Genomic DNA, 16333 nt, shown 5'->3' with positions numbered 1-16333 from the left:
CCATGCCTGCATAATTCTTCTCCCAATAACGGGCTAAGAGGACAGTCTGTTTTAAATGATGTCTCCCCTGCTCCTCTTTTTCTTTGTCAAAGTATCTCATCGCTACTTCTCTGTGTTGCTCCTTCCTTTTTGAGGACAATCCGGGAGATCATTAAAAACTTGCATGATAAACCAACTCTAAGGTTACTTTCTGCCTTATGGTTAATTGTGCTCAGATGTGTTTGGCTTTAGTTGGCTCCACCCTGGTCTGCACCCTGTAGGCGTAGATTATTAAGCGAGTGAGCATGTGGATTGCCCATTCCAAAGTTATACAGCGCACTGGACATTGGTTTATTTTTAAGCTAGAAAACATGCCAGAAACAAGTTCACCCGTTCGCTTCTCAGTGGCTTACTTAGACATACCGTGCATGTATTAGTGCATACATATGTTAGTTCTGTTGAAAGCCATTACTGATACATGTGTGAGAGTATAAACATTGTTTGAAAATGTGTGTGATGGCGTGTGTGTGTAATTGGCCTTCTGTGTGATACGCAAATATGAGCTACTGTGTGAGAGCTGCAGTGATAATTGTGTTGGCTGGTATCTGAAATGCTTGCAGTAGACTAGTCAGAGTTTACGGTGGTTTTGTATCTGTAACGTTAGTGCAAAAAAATGTACAGTGAAGGAAGTGATTTTGATTGAGGAAGATTTATACCTAGTGGGATGTCACAAGCTTAGAGGAGTTTTATTTTGATTTATGCCCTAACTCACACACTATTTGGGATGGCTGTCACTGTTCAAAAGGAGTTCAATTTTACTTAAGTCTCAGTAAAGGTTGCACATTAAGCTCATTTAGCAATAATGAACTGTATTCCCCACTCAGGCTCTTACCCCAATGGCTGTCAGGATGGGAACCTGGTAGATCCACTTAAAGTTACCAGCACTTAACTCCCAACATCTGCAGATGACAAAAATACAGACGAGAGGATGAAGTTAGAGAAGCAGGAAAAATTAGAAGCACATAGTAATTGTTCAGTGGTAAAGATAATATAAGTGGTTAAATATTACATTTTTAGGTTAGAAGTTGGTTAAAGTGATGCAGTTGTTTTGGTTTGTCAATAAAAATCCGAGATGACAGAGAAGAGGGTAATGTGGAAAACGGATGCAGACAGTGGGCAGTCATAATGGGGATATGGAGTTGGGTGACAAGACACAGCAGGAGGGATGCCTTGGCAAGTGCTGAAGAGAGAAATGTTATATTTTTTCTAAAGATGTTTCTGCCTTCCTCTGATGTTTTGAATTTGTGGTTTTACACATTTTCAATCAATTTTAACTTTTGTGTATTTTGATAATTCTTTTGATCATTTCCATTATGGCTGTTTTGTCAATATTGTCAGACACTACCAATCTGAGCCTGTCACTGGCAAAACGAGTACTTTTGTGAAGGTAAATACAAGCTGGAAAATTGCCCTATTAACTTACATTGTAACTTTTTTTTTTGCTAATGTCGACTGCAGCGATCTCGCTTAATACTGGACCATTGTCAAAGATCATTGTTCGCATCAGTCACTTAGACACATAAACATAGGAAAATAGGGTCCATGTTGAAAAAATTGTTTTCAGTCAATGCTGAGATGTTTGGGTTCATGATTTAGGTAAGCATGTGCGTTTATGGGCTAGTGACATCTTTGTTTGCTTTAAAGATTAGAAAAAGCCTGTATTTGGTAAACAGCTAGACTTAAGTTAATAACAGCTTAGAAATGCAGAAATCTTCCGAGTTGGGGATTTATTGAGGCGCAAGAAAAAAAACTGAGCAAATTACAAACAGGTTTGGCCCTAATAAGAGAATAGACAGTGGCAGAATACCAGAGCACCGTGACTGATCCAAAGCCAAGGAAAATCCTTGACTATGTACAGACTCAGTGAGCACAGCCTCGCCGTCAAGAAAGGCTGGCGTAGGCAGACCTGGCTTCCTGATGAGAACAGACTGTGCTCCTACTGCACAAACATTACAAACACCCGGAAAGATTTTGAAAGCATGACTAATGACAATAAACTTACATAGGGTGAAATCCAGTAATGTGCTAACACAGCAGTAAGATTTGTGCGCTGCTGTGACAAGGACATCCAATGGAATAAAACCAGCATAAAGACTACACTCATTGTCTATTGCTGCACTGGCCATTTGCACAATGCTGATCTCTGCACATTTACACCACTGTACACAACTACACAAAATGCAAATACCTTAAAATACCTTGAAAATGTCTCAGTTTACACACTCACTTTTTTATATTCATATTTTTTTATTTTAAGTTTTCTTTACTTATCTGTATATAGGCCTATATGTATTATATTAAACTATACCCATTTTCATTTATGCATTTCCTATTTTTAATATTTGATTTATAATGTTGCAATGGGAGTCACGTGAGCACGCTGCAGAACATGGCCGCCTAGAACGCAGCTCCCAGCAGAATAACCCAAACCTCGTAATTACTCTAAAGTGATAAAAGTGTGATTGAGAACTTGTGTACACGGTGTAACAAAGATAAGTTTTAGATGGCAACCGGGGAAAGTCAACAGCCTCGTAGAATGCTGCAAAGTAACGCTAACAACATGGTGGACATACAGGACAACAACGAACAAGAAGAAGAAACTACAGTACAGGCCAAAAGTTTGGACACACATCAACGCAAAGCACTGGCATTTCTGGAAAAAAGAGGCTGTTGGCAGGCTGCCCAATGACGGATACAGGCTACCGGGTCTGTTTTCGAGACTTAAGGACGTGTTGAAACATGAAAGACCAGTATCATGGTAGGAGAGAATGTGTTAATACTGACCTGTGGGGAACAGTAGATAGGTAAATGTACACGTTCTAAGTGGGGAGGTATAAGTTCGTTTACTTGGAATGATAAACAAAGACGGCCCTGTGTTTCATCAAGGGGGGCTGTCGGTGGCAGTCCGATGCCACCTGTTGGAAAGCAATGAAAGCAAGATTGAAACCTTTTTTCAAATATGTGGATAAGAAATTAATTGGCAAAAATCGTAAGTGAGGCCTAGATCTAGGTCTTGATCTCAGTCAAAGACCTCTAACTTTCAATTTAGATGGATCCCAGTGGGAATGGAATGCCTAGGATTGAAGTTAACTTCTGATCTGTCTGCTGTAATAGAAATTAATTTAATGCCATTACTTCAAGAGATGAAAAATAATCTGGAGAGATGGAAGATAGTTAATCTCCCCCTGCGGGGAAAAATTAATACTATTAAGATGGTGATAGCACCACAGAGGAACGGTATATGTGTGATAGATGATCTGTATAAGGATGCAGTTTTTAAGTCATATCAGCAGCTTGTGGATCAATTTCTTTTGGAGGGAAGGGGGGAATTTTGGAAATATTTACAACTAAGGAGCAGTGTGCAACGTGTGTTCCCACTAAACAGAATATATAGAGGAATCTAATATGTTGCAAAACCTTTTTGATTTGCCAAGTAAAATGCATAGTGCTTCAACATTTTACAAAAATATAATGGAATTACTAAGTGTGAGCACTGACAATCTTAGATTAATATGGGAAAGAGATTTGGAATGTGAAATAGGTAAGGAGAAATGACGTAACGTAACATTTCCAAGGTTGGCTGGGTCACTAGGGATGTTAGAAGCAAATGTACTCATTACAAAATTATACATAGATATTTCTATGCTCCTATAAAGCTTTTCAGAATGGGCTTAGTAGAAGACAAAAGGTGGTGGAAGTGTAAGGGAGAAAATGGTACATTTATGCATGCCTTTTAGGAATATCCTGTGGTATTACCTATCTGGAAAGAAGTATTAAGGAAACTGGGAGATGGGTTGAGACAAAGGTTACCGGAATCTCCACTGTTCTTTCTCCTGGCACACTTTTACCACAAGGAGTCAACAAAGGACATTATGCGCTAATAACCGCAGGCCTCATCACTGCAGCAAGGCTGATATTGAGGAAGTGGAAGAGCACGTACACGCCGGGGCTCACAGATTGAACTTAACTGATAACAGGGACTGCATCCTATGAATATTTTATTGCCAGGAAAAACAATGTTAAAGGAGAGTTCCATTTAGTATGGGACTAGTTCTTTCCCCATATTAAGGGCTTGATACATTAAGCATGTGTTGAAACACATTGTAGTTGATATAATCACAAACAATAGAGTGGTACTGAGGGGTGTTGTCCCTTGAGTTAGTTTCAACTGCCTTTTTGTTTTTCGTTTTGTTATAATTTGTAAGTTGTTTGTATTATTTGTTGAAAAATAAATAAATACTTAAATAACGCAATAGTTTTGCAATGTTACACGGCAGAGTTTACACTTTATACACCACTTCACACTTACGCTTGTACATCTTTACCTATTGGTATGTACACCTTGCTTTGGCAATGTTAAAATCGGACCAGACAAGAAAGGAGCTTAAATTGCATGTTGGAATTTTTTATATGAATTCAACAGCCCTTTTGCAACTCCAGTGTTACCTGTGTAGAGAGTCAAATCAGGTCAATAGCTTGGAGTGCACCAAAAAGTGAATGTTAACAGCGGTTAATGAGAGGCAGAAGGAGTTCATGCGTGGCACCAAATACCATTACACCTGCATTTATGAGATACAGCACTCAACGCAGCTATTAATCTGTAGATTGTCCTGTAGGCATCCTGGGCTGCACCTAGTTTTACCTTTTGTGTTTGTAAAATACACTTTAATCACCAAAAGTATGTGTATATACTAAATTGTGTGTATGTTTTGTCTAGGACCTTAAGTTCCAATTAAGGGAAATCCTAACAGGATTTACCAAGAGAGTCGGGTTATTACCCTACAAGTTGCAGGCTGTATTTTAAAGTGTTACTGATGATTCTCATATGAATAAGTACAGACAGAAGATGCCATAGCACACATATCTGTTATGGTTTCAGTTTTGTTCCTGCTTTTTTTTCTGCATTTGTTGTTTTCTGTGTTTCTCCGTGTTTTCTCCCAGGGGCCTGTTGCACGAAAGTAGAATAAAGATATCCAGGATAAATGAAAAAGCGCAGCTTGACTTAGTGTGACCTGCTCATCGCGGCTTAATCAGTTCCACGTTTGCCGAGCCGGGATGAACAGGTGAAGCTACGTCAAGCCAGGTGTAGATAGCTGGGATAAGTGCACATTCACGGCTTTCTCAAATAGACCACGTTATCAATCACAGATTTACTGATGCAGAGATAAAGAAGACGCATGCGCCACATGTTTCACCCAATGAGCAGCAGCTTCTAATTGAAAGTAACGAGGAGGGGAAGAATATAATATGGAAAGTAACGAGGAGGGAATAATATAATATGCAGAGAGGGAAATACGGCTGTTGTCAAACGGAGAGAAAAAGCCCAACATAGTGGACCCGACTGAATGTGTGGGGTGTAAAAATATAGCCTTTGCCTTGAAAGTGAGCAGAGGGAATCAATGTTTCTCGGGAAAGGGACCCTAAGGACTTTAGGCTTAATTTCAAACCCTTATTCACAACGTGAGAACATGTTTTACAACCACGCACAAATCTCTATAAACTATCTCTAATTCTTTATTAGAGAAGGATAAGCAACATGAAAATGAAATCATGAATGTATTGGTCTCTGACCAGTCTGCCATTATTATCATCTGGGAATATCGCTACATTAATATCGTCACACTTAATCTCCGGAGCGCGTCCTGTAGAAACCTGAAGCTGAGACCACGGACGCTGCGCTGCTCATCTCTACTTTTACAGAGAGAGTGGACACTGACGGGACGCACAGGTCTGCCGGCAGCGGCCACCGGGCAGCGGCCACCGGGCAGCGGCCACCGGGCAGCGGCCGCACGCCAGGCGGCCTCGACACACTACCGTCCCACCGGGAAAAGTCCCACTCCACATCAGGGTGCCAGTGCAACCATTTCTAACATCTAAACAGCTGTAGGGTTTAAATCAAACTCACGACAACAATAGTGACAGTAGGCTAATGGATGTTAATAAAAATAAAGCAGAACACATGCAAAAGACTACGGAATAACTGTTAAACACGTTTATTTCGGATCAGACAGCAGCTGATTTGACACATGAGACCCCAGGATTAATCTTAGCCTGGCTGATAGTCTGCTCTGGACCAGGCTAGCCGCAAAGAATAAATCTCCATGGTTACTTGGCTAGGCTTAATTCAATCTGGTTTCGTGCAACCGAGTCCAAGCTAAATTCATCCAGGATTACTTGAATATCCCGGCTTAATCCCTTATCCTAGTTTCGTGCAACAGGGCCCCGGTCTTCTGTTGTAGTTTTTGTCTTGTGTTCCCGTGTGAGTGTCTGTATGTTCTGTTTCCTGTTTCCTGTTTTATTTTGATTTGATATTTACATCCTGTGTTTTCCCACCCCTGTGATTACCTGATGTCTTTCACCTTTCCTTCTCCATACTTTCAAAGCCGTCCATAACCTTGCTCCTCCTTATCTATCAGAACTCCTACACATTGCCTTCCCCTCCCGCTCCCTCAGATCTTCCTCCTCCATCCACCTCACTGTCCCCCCAGCCCGACTTGTCACCGTGGGGAACAGAGCCTTCAGCCACTCTGCTCCCCAGCTCTGGAACTCACTCCCACCCGACCTCCGCAATATCAACTCTCTCCCCCTGTTCAAAACTCGACTAAAAACCCATCTGTTCCAACTTGCTTATCTGTAAATACACTGTTCCTGTTTTGTTTTTGTTTTTTTGTTTTTTTGTTTGTTTTATTTGTTTTATTTGTTTTGTTAAAACTCCTTACACTTTTATTGTCTGTAAAGTGACTTTGAGTGTTCAGAAAAGCGCTGTTAAATAAAATGTATTATTATTATTATTACCTGTATCCCAGCCCTTTTGTCAGCTGCCTCTCGTTATCTCATTACCCATGAATTTAGCTTTGACTCGGTTGCACAAAACCAGATTGAATCAAACCCAGCCAAGTTACCATGGAGATTTATTCTTTGCGGCTAGCCTGGTCCAGAGCAGGCTAACAGCCAGGCTAAGATTAATCCTGGAGTCTCATGTGTCAAACCAGCTGCTGTCTGATCCAAAATAAACGTGTTTAACAGTTATTCCGTTGTCTTCTGCATGTGTTCTGCTTTATTTTTATTAACATGCATTAGCCTACTGTCAGTTTGATTTAAACCCTACTACAGTTGTTTAGATGTTAGAAATGGTTGCACTGGCACCCAGATGCGGAGTGGGACTTTTCCTGGTGGGACGGTAGCCTACTGTTTCGAGCGTGCGCTGCTGCCCGGTGCCTGGTGCCCGGTGGCTGCTGCCTGCCGGCAGACCTGAGAGTCGCGTCAGTGTCCACACTCTCCGTAAAAGTAGAGATGAGCAGCGCAGCGTCCGTGGTCTCAGCTTCAGGTTACAGACGAGCTCCAGAGATTAAGTGCGACGATATTAATGTAGCGATATTCCCAGATGGCAATAATATTAATGGCAGAATTGTCAGAGACCAATACATTCATGATTTTTTGTTGCATATCCTTCTCTAATAAAGGACAGGTGTGTTACTCCTTAAAATGTAGGCCTAATGTTTTTTATTATAGCTTACATTGGTTTCATAACCTTCTCAATTAGTCTCACACCCTTTGACCAATAATGTGGCCTATATACGGTAGGCCTACGTATGTAGTGTAGTTATCATTCATCACACTGGGAACACCACAATGCTTCTTAATCTTTTTATTTTGGTGCGGTCACTTGTCAGAAGAATAAACCAAGAATATTGTTTCACAAATGCTCACAGCATGTAGCCTATTGAAGTCACTTACTACTTTTTCTAGTTGTTGTCCCTTTCTGATTGTTCTGTGTGAACATTAATTGTACAAAGAATTAGATATAGCCTAGCTTATAGAGATTTGTACATATCGTTGTAAAACATGTTCTCACATTGTGAATAAGGGTTTGAAATTAAGCCTAGTCATTAGGGTCCATTTCCCGAGAAACACTATTATTCCCTCTGCTCACTTTTAAGGCAAAGGCTAAATAATTATACATTTTATTTATATAGTGCTTTACATGGTAGGCTAGTCAAAGACACTTTACAGTAAAACCAGCACATTCATCACATAAAAACAGAAACACTAAACTAGCATATTTAAAGCAATTAAAACAGTGTAGCCTACAACTCTGTAAAAATGTGGAGTGACTATAGGCTAAGTAGATATTTTTACATCCATACACATTCAGTCGGGTCCGCTATGTTGGGTTTTTTCTCTCCGTTAGAGCCGTATTTCCGTTTTTGCATATTATATTCTTCCCCTCCTCGTTACTTTCCATTAGAAGCTGCTGCTCATTGGGTGAAACATATGGCGCATGCGTCTTCTCAATTCTGCATCAGTAAATCTGTGATCGATACCGTGGTCTATTTGAGAAAGCCGTGAACGTGCACTTATCCTGGCTATCTACACCTGGCTTTACATAGCTCCACCTGTTCATCCTGGCTCGGCAAACGTGCAACCGATTAAGCCGCGATGAGCAGATCACACTAAGTCAAGCTGCGCTTTTTCATTTATCCTGGATATCTTTATTCTACTTTTGTGCAACAGGCCCTGCTTGCCTGGCTCTGTGTTTTGATCCTAACTTCATTGAACTGTAATACGTCACCACAATTAAGCGACAATTATACCGTCTCTTTGTGCATCTTTTTATATTCAAGCTTTTATCTTCCAATTTTGGAGGTGTTAAAGACATTTTGACAGTATGACTTGCTCTCTTACCTTGCATCTGCTAGTGTTGCCCTGACAATTGCCCACAGCACCACAAAAATCGCTGGAACACCTGAAATTAACACCAAAAACAAACAATAAGCTGTGCTGTCCAGATGATGTCAAAACACAAACTAGAGACAGTTGCACACAAACCCTCACCTCGATCACACCCATTGTTTTCTATGTAATCCCGCCCACTGGAGGCATATTGTGGCATGGCTAAGGAAGGATAACATCTAAAATATTACGACACAGTACCAACACCAGTACTCTTAAAGGAATACAGATCCCAATTGAATATTTGAATGCTGAATAGCCAACTCTGTCAAATGCACTGTACTTGACTTCAACACACCAAACTGTATGGGTTGTAGCTGCTGCAGTAGTGGGCCAATTGCAAGTTGTATCAAATTGAAAAATGCTTGTGTCAATTGGCTGTGGGGGGGGGGGGGGGGGGGGGGGGGGGAACCATACAAATAGTTATTACATTCTAGATCTGGGTACAAAAAAAGATTGAAAGGAGGTATCAATTAACTGGAGAGCTTTCAATACATGCGATACTGGGTATTTTGGTCAATAACCAGCCCCTTGTTATCGCTCTATAACGCTTCATGACGAACCTCGGTCCCATCCACCAGTGTTGATGTGTCAAACTTTAAGAAAAGCAGCGATTTCCTGTCTTTTATGCTCCAGAACAGCACATTAATCCATATCTGATGTGTTCTTCTGGTGTAAAAATGACACATTACTACATGACATGGCAACTGTATGTTGCACTTTACTGTACACACACAAACTATAATAGAATTTGGACAGTATTCACATATTCCATACAAAAACATGTCTAAACTTTCAGAACCCTTATAAAGTAGACTAACTACTTCCTAAAAAATCTTAAAATTGCGTCAATAGTTTCTTTAAGTTTAGTGGGTCGCTATTGATTCTGCTTTCCCTCTGCTTTTGTACTATCAATTTGTCAATTTAGTAAAACACTATAGATTGGGGACTGTCGTAATGTATCAATTTAGGAACAAATCTGTTTTCTAAGGATCAATTAACGAATTAAGACTAGATTTGCTTTTCTCAGGTCCTGAAACAATCTACTATGCACTTCTAAAAGCCAAAACAAATGGTGCCATCGTGCAATGTACGTAATTCACATTGAAATGGTATTATAGATAGAACTGCACTAGCAAAGATTAAAACAATCTTGTGGAGGGAAAAAGGCACCATGGAGAATTATCTGTGAGAGCCAAGAAAATGGAGTGTGACCCATTACGAAAACTATTGAGACTTGAACAGATTTACAATTCAGAAAAAGTGCAGAAATTAAAAGTGACAGAATTTGTTTCTTTTATCTTCAGCAGTAAGACTAACCGTGCACACATTCTGATGCTACTGTGGTAAGACTAACCAAGTCTCACCAACAGAGGGGTCCTGCAGTTTTTACTGTTTTATGGTGGCTTGCTCAATTGTACATTCACCAGAGAATGTGATAGATAATGCATTTGAAATGACTTATGTGGCATTATGAATACATCTACAATCTGAAACAGAAGTTATTGCATTGAATTTTAATAATGGTTGTGCCAGATTGACCTCTCTTTTAGAAGAAATGTCTCTTCCCTCTATGATGTCCTGACCATGGTTATTCTGTGGATCTTTAACTGGATGATAAGTGTTACCCTGTCAGATATTAAAAGGATGCTGCATCTTATCTGTACCTAAAACTGAAAAAAATTAAGAAAGAGAGCGGCTGAGAGCCTTATGGGAGTGTAAGTAGAGGAACGTGCAGGACAGCTATAATAACAATAATATTACACTGAGCACAGCACAGGAACATGAAGGGGTTGTATTCTTTGTCAATGGGAAACTGATAGAAGCTACTGATGATAAAAGCATTTTCATTAATTTTACCAGATAGAGAATTAGATTTGGCATCCCAGTTATGGAATTGTTTTCTTTTGGGTTACTGACATCCCTGTCAACAGAAACAAATCAATTCTAGTGTTTGAAAAGGACAACTTTTCTACATGTCCATATTACTGTAACATTGTTTGGGGTGCGTTTGTTAATCGTTGTGTGCACCTTATAGTGAAATCTATCAGACAAGTCTTCACCAGCTAGAAAATGATTCCCCTTTTATCTCCAGACAAATTCACTCTATCACTCTATCAAGCTATATTAGCACAAACTGTGTGCTGTGAAAATAATTTGTTTTTTAGGTAGCTAGAGAGAGCAGAGCTGATTTTGGACCTGACTAGAAAGACATCCTCTCTAATGGATGTGAGAAGATATCAGCGGGTTAAAAAGGATTGACTGATTTTTTGTTGGTAGCTGTGCACATGCACTTGTATGGTTGACATGACACACAATGCTGCCAATGGCTCACAAGGTGTGTGTGTGTGTGTGGTGTGTGTGTGTGTGTGTGTGTGTGTGTGTGTGTGTGTGTGTGTGTGTGTGTGTGTGTGTGTGTGTGTGTGTGTGTGTAAATCCATTTAATAATACTAAATTATGACTAAATGACCTACTGACAAGTCACAGAATCAGCTCTGTATTCGTATTCCACCTGTAGGTAAATTCAACCCCACTGGTCATTAACATATAATCCATAAAAACAAAATGAGTAGGCAGGGCAAGAACCTATATTTTATTGCCAAAAGGCAATAAAACTTTTTAACACGTCATCACTGGGTGCTAGATAACTCTGTGACACCACAATACTGCACTAAGTGCAACCTGCACAATTGGTTTCTTTACATTCTACCATACTATTTAAGCAGTTGCACATTTTGTTTTTGCCCCGGGGAAGACCTAGGACTAGGTGGAGAGATTATATCTCCAACCTGGCCTGGGAACGCCTCGGGATCCCCCAGTCGGAGCTGGTTGATGTGGCTCGGGAAAGGGAAGTTTGGGGTCCCCTACTGGAGCTGCTTCCCCCGCGACCCAATACCGGATAAGCGGTCGAAGATGGATGGATGGATGGACATTTTGTTTTCCCATCTTGTATATATTCAAATATTTGTTCTCATATTTTTATTCCTATTATTATTTCATGTATATTGTATCCTAGTATTTCATTTCTATTCTGTGCTGTGTGACGTATGTTTGCTGCTGTAACACCATAATTTCCTATTTTTTTGGATCAATAAATATCTATCTATCTAACCATTAAAACACAGACTTTGAGTCTATTTAACAGAACACTGCTTTTGTCAGTGTTCATCTAAAATGATCATACCTGTTTCCAATTATTCTACTGTAGACTTAACATGGAATTCTTCTCAATAAAGCAGGCAATAGGTAATAATAACACAGCACTAATCTGACAATCTTTACTTAATTTTGCAAGTTTGCTAAATTTGCAATAGCATTACATTTAGAGAGGTTATCGGAAATTCAGAAATGCAAAGTAACCATTCAAATCATAGTGCATTTTCAGATTTGGAAATACAGCACAGTGTAATACTTATACAGTCATTTAAATATTGACAAGGTGTGCATAAAGTATAACCAAAAAAGCAGACACAGGTGAGACAAAAATCTGATGCCGGGGCCCTTTTTTCACTTCAAAGAAAGACAAAAACCTTTCATCTGCAGTACTTGTCTGTACATTGTCACATACCTGTTGTTCAAAAAAATACACACAAAGTAGTATCAGCAATTCTGTTTCATAATGAATATAATGTTTATTCCAAAACTCCCATTTTTTTTCTCCATCTTATTTACTTTTTGAATTTCTTTTAGTACTACACACCTGCTTTCAAAACTGTAATTTACTGTTAATTAATGACGTGTTATGTTTGAGTTATTAAATTATTATACCCAGGTAATTTATTTCGTTCCAAAATGCAAGTGTAGCACTTTCTTTAAAAAGCATTTCATTTATCCTACATTTGCATCAAACATGAGCAGACACTATTAATAAGATGGGATTTATAAATGAGGGCTAGAAAGAACTGCTGTGTAACACTTTTTCTCTAAAATGGGGTTTGGTGCAGAAAAGGATGATGTATTGTATAGAGTATATATTACCATGGCATTGTCTGCATACTTATTCATAGTACTGATATGGCAATTGTTACTGTATTGCAAGTTTGAGCTCTGTATTAGCTGAAGCTTTCAGGATTGGTTACATTTCGAGGATTGTTTTGAATGGATGCTTGAGTCCTGCTGTAACATGGCATAGGTGTTGTATGACAATTTAACCTTTTCTCTGCTTACCCCATCCGATGAGGGTAAAGCCCCAGAGGTATTTGGAGTCTGATCGAAAGGCCATAAAGATGAGACTGTGTAGGTACAGGCCTTCTACCAGGATCCAGTAGTAGTTGGTGGCCAGAAAATAGATGAAAAGCAGCACTGTCACCTTGCAGCCAATCTAAAGACAAAACATGAACACTTTTATCAAATCCTATTTGTGCCTGTTTATTGTGTGTGTCTGTCTGTCTGTCTGTCTGTCTGTCTGTCTGTCTGTCTGTCTGTCTGTCTGTCTGTCTGTGATTGTCGTGATCACAGTACAAACTGTTCTAAGACACCACGGGTGCCTCTAAGCGAGTAGCTGATCTAATCACATTTTGCAGCACCTTGCTGTATAAATTTGCACATAAATAAGGTAAGGAAAAGAACACAGCTGTCAATAAAAGCCATCACATCTGCTTTAAGTTGGTCCACACATTTTACTAACTGACCATCATCGTTTGTGATCACTCTAATTAATAATATGCTGCCAAATGAATTATACATTTGGCTGTGCAATCATAATAATAAATGAACAAATGTATCGGCATTTCCTTCTGATGTGTCATCCACAACCAATATCTAGAGATGTTACAATTCTATTTTTTTCTTCTCAATACCGATTTCACTACCTGAACTTGTGTATTGGCCGATAACCATATGTATCTTTCTGGTACCAGTGTGTAAAAAAAACAAAAAACATAATACATACAATATGTATGTATGTATGTATGTATAAATATATATATATATATATATATATATATATATATATATAATATATGTGTGTTTGGGTATGACGATGGCTCACTAAGCAGTCTCTTAAAATTGTGCACTTCAAAGTATAATCTTTCACTTGTTTGAAGTTTTTTATTTTATAAAAGACTTTAAAAGGCAAGGATTTAACTACATGGTTCAGGGCAAATCAAAATAACTCCTTTCAGGTTTGCATATTTACTGGTAACCTAACTACTATTTAAGACTCAAATCACCTAAATGAAACAAGAAATCCTGACCTTTGATGCCAATTAAAGATCTCTTGAATTCACTCGATCACTCATTCAGAAGCAACATTCTGATGCCCCTAAAGCTGAATGTTAGTGCTATTACCGTGCTCGGTCAAACTCATAAAGCTCTCTGAAGCTGGGTCACTGATTAAATTTGTTTTATGAAATAATAAAGGACAACATTTTAGAACATTTGAGAAAAGGAAGATTTCCGGAATCACAGAAGATTTATTGTGGAGGCGTTATGTCAAAAACTGTTCACTGTAGAATTTTAATGATGAAAGGTTTATTGCTACAAAGCAGCCAGAGTTGTCTTTCCCCTCTCCTTATGCAGCCCTGCAGATGTCAAGCCAGAAGAAACTTAATTACACACCCATGGCAGCCTTATATTTTAACTTTATGTAGCAGTGCATGATGGCAGAGGCTTGTTCCTTTCATCATTTGGATTAAATTGCCAGTTGAAAAGCCAGTATTATTTTGAGGCAATTTGGCTCAACAAAAATGAATTTTAGAAAAGATGCTTGAGCCACAGTAAAACTGAAGGTCAGATACATGTTTGGCCTTGAAAGTTGATGATCAGCACTGAATTTTATTCGTTATTTTAAAATGAGATATTTTGTCTATTATGTTGATCGCTGGCTTTAAAATGCTATTTTTTTCAATACTACCATGTAATTTCAGAAACACAATTATCAAAAATTGAACGTTAAGAGGTAAACCTTAACCACTGAAGGATTTGATGCATTAGAATTTCTACTATTATTATATTATTATTATGTGACTATTATTGCCACTGTTCATCACACCCCCAACCGGTCCTGTCAGACACCGCCTGGGTCTGCGAGCTCACATAGATTAAAGTATGCAGCATTTGAAATGGGTTATCAACAAGCAGTAGAATAAATGAGTAAATCAGTTGGATCAATTTCCAAATTTCTAAATTGTCTTTATAATAACATTACACAGCCTCGCCAAATGTGATCTGTAGAACTTTAAAACTCATATTAAAGGTGCCCAGCCACACAAAACCGTTTTATTTGCATTTTATGTCAAGTCCATATGTGTTTGTGTTATGTTGTGAATCTGATAAATGAACTGTTACCTCCACTGTCAGCTCTAGCCACTGAAAAGAAATATGCGGAGAAATCAGGCCAATTACAAAATCAGAATCAGAATCAAGGTCATTGAATATTAATGAGAACTGGCAAAAATCAAGCTGAGTCTTCCTGCAGGCTTTCTGTACCACGCTAGAATGGCTTGAAACAAGGTAACCAAGGTATTTTTTCCACAAAAATTGTTAGAGTCCAAGGTAGCTCTTCAGACATTACTACAAAGTAATGAAATACGTGTGCCAGGGCACCTTTAAGACATGTTTGTGAGCTTTAATTCTGCCAGAGTGAAGTGCTTAAATTGCATAATAGTACAAAGTATGCAAATGTATTTGTGATACTGCCAGCATTTTGCTGAACAAGGTGAAATGTAAAACTTATTCACCAGATTATAATAAAGTAAGGAGACCTGCTCAACCACAGTACTTATTAATTATAATGCCACTAAGTAGCCAAGGGACGGGCTGGAAATAAAAATGTACCCATACAACCACACAAAGATGAAGGATTAAATTACCTTACAGTAATTTAACTTAATATAACTTAATAACTTAAGTGTGATTTAATTATATTATGTAGTCAGAGCACCCAAAGCATTTATCACTTTATTCTTAATTCAGGTCTATAAGCCAAAGTTGTTAGTACTGTAAAGACAAAACATCCAAACAAGCAGAACTGGTACTTACATACTGAGACGTGTCCAGTGGTGCCATGCTAACTGTCTTTAAGTTGTCCAAAAGGGCAGAATCAAAGTCCTGCAATCCAGCACTGGAATGGACAACTTTGTCCTTCACAAAGATGCTGACTGCTCGTAACATGAAGGACAGAAACAGGTGCATGTGGATGTAGTTTCTAGTGCAGTGAAGACGCCTGCCATGACAACAAATAGTTCACTGTTAGAGATGAAAAGATGCATTGTGAAATAGTTTAAAATCAATATAAATGTGTAGATATTATATCCGGTTGAAACAAAAACTGAATTGAGATGCAATTTTTAAAAAGCCTACGGCATAATCTAGTTTTTTTTTTAACGTTTGTTTGACTATAGAAGTCACTACATTAGCTCAGGTAATTTATTGAAGAGATTTTGTTTCTATGCATTAGGTTTTTTGATGTTGGATTTGTTTCAAATATCTGATGAAAATACAATTTTTGTTTAACGTTCGATAAGAGAACACACCTGCACAGTTCATTTAAATAAAGGATTATGTTTCAATCAATTGTCTAGCTCATGCTGTTAAGAAAATCTTATGATGAACTTAAAAC

General features: G+C 38.6%; 1 protein-coding gene across 1 annotated transcript in view; it reads right to left on the bottom strand.

Annotated features, from left to right (window-relative positions):
- pth2ra (parathyroid hormone 2 receptor a) overlaps nt 1-16333 on the bottom strand; it is a 63747-nt gene that overhangs the window by 29029 nt on the left and 18385 nt on the right. Inside the window, exons 6-9 of the mRNA XM_032530066.1 lie at nt 15754-15937; nt 12940-13093; nt 8725-8785; nt 872-938 (exon numbers count right to left, since the gene is read on the bottom strand). Of these exons, the coding sequence (XP_032385957.1) occupies nt 872-938; nt 8725-8785; nt 12940-13093; nt 15754-15937 (466 nt within the window). The remainder of the gene's footprint in view (nt 1-871; nt 939-8724; nt 8786-12939; nt 13094-15753; nt 15938-16333) is intronic.

Source organism: Etheostoma spectabile, chromosome 11 (assembly GCF_008692095.1).
Source record: "Etheostoma spectabile isolate EspeVRDwgs_2016 chromosome 11, UIUC_Espe_1.0, whole genome shotgun sequence".
NCBI lineage: Eukaryota > Metazoa > Chordata > Actinopteri > Perciformes > Percidae > Etheostoma > Etheostoma spectabile.
Note: the sequence above shows the minus strand (reverse complement) of the source record. Positions and strands in the feature narration are given on the sequence as shown.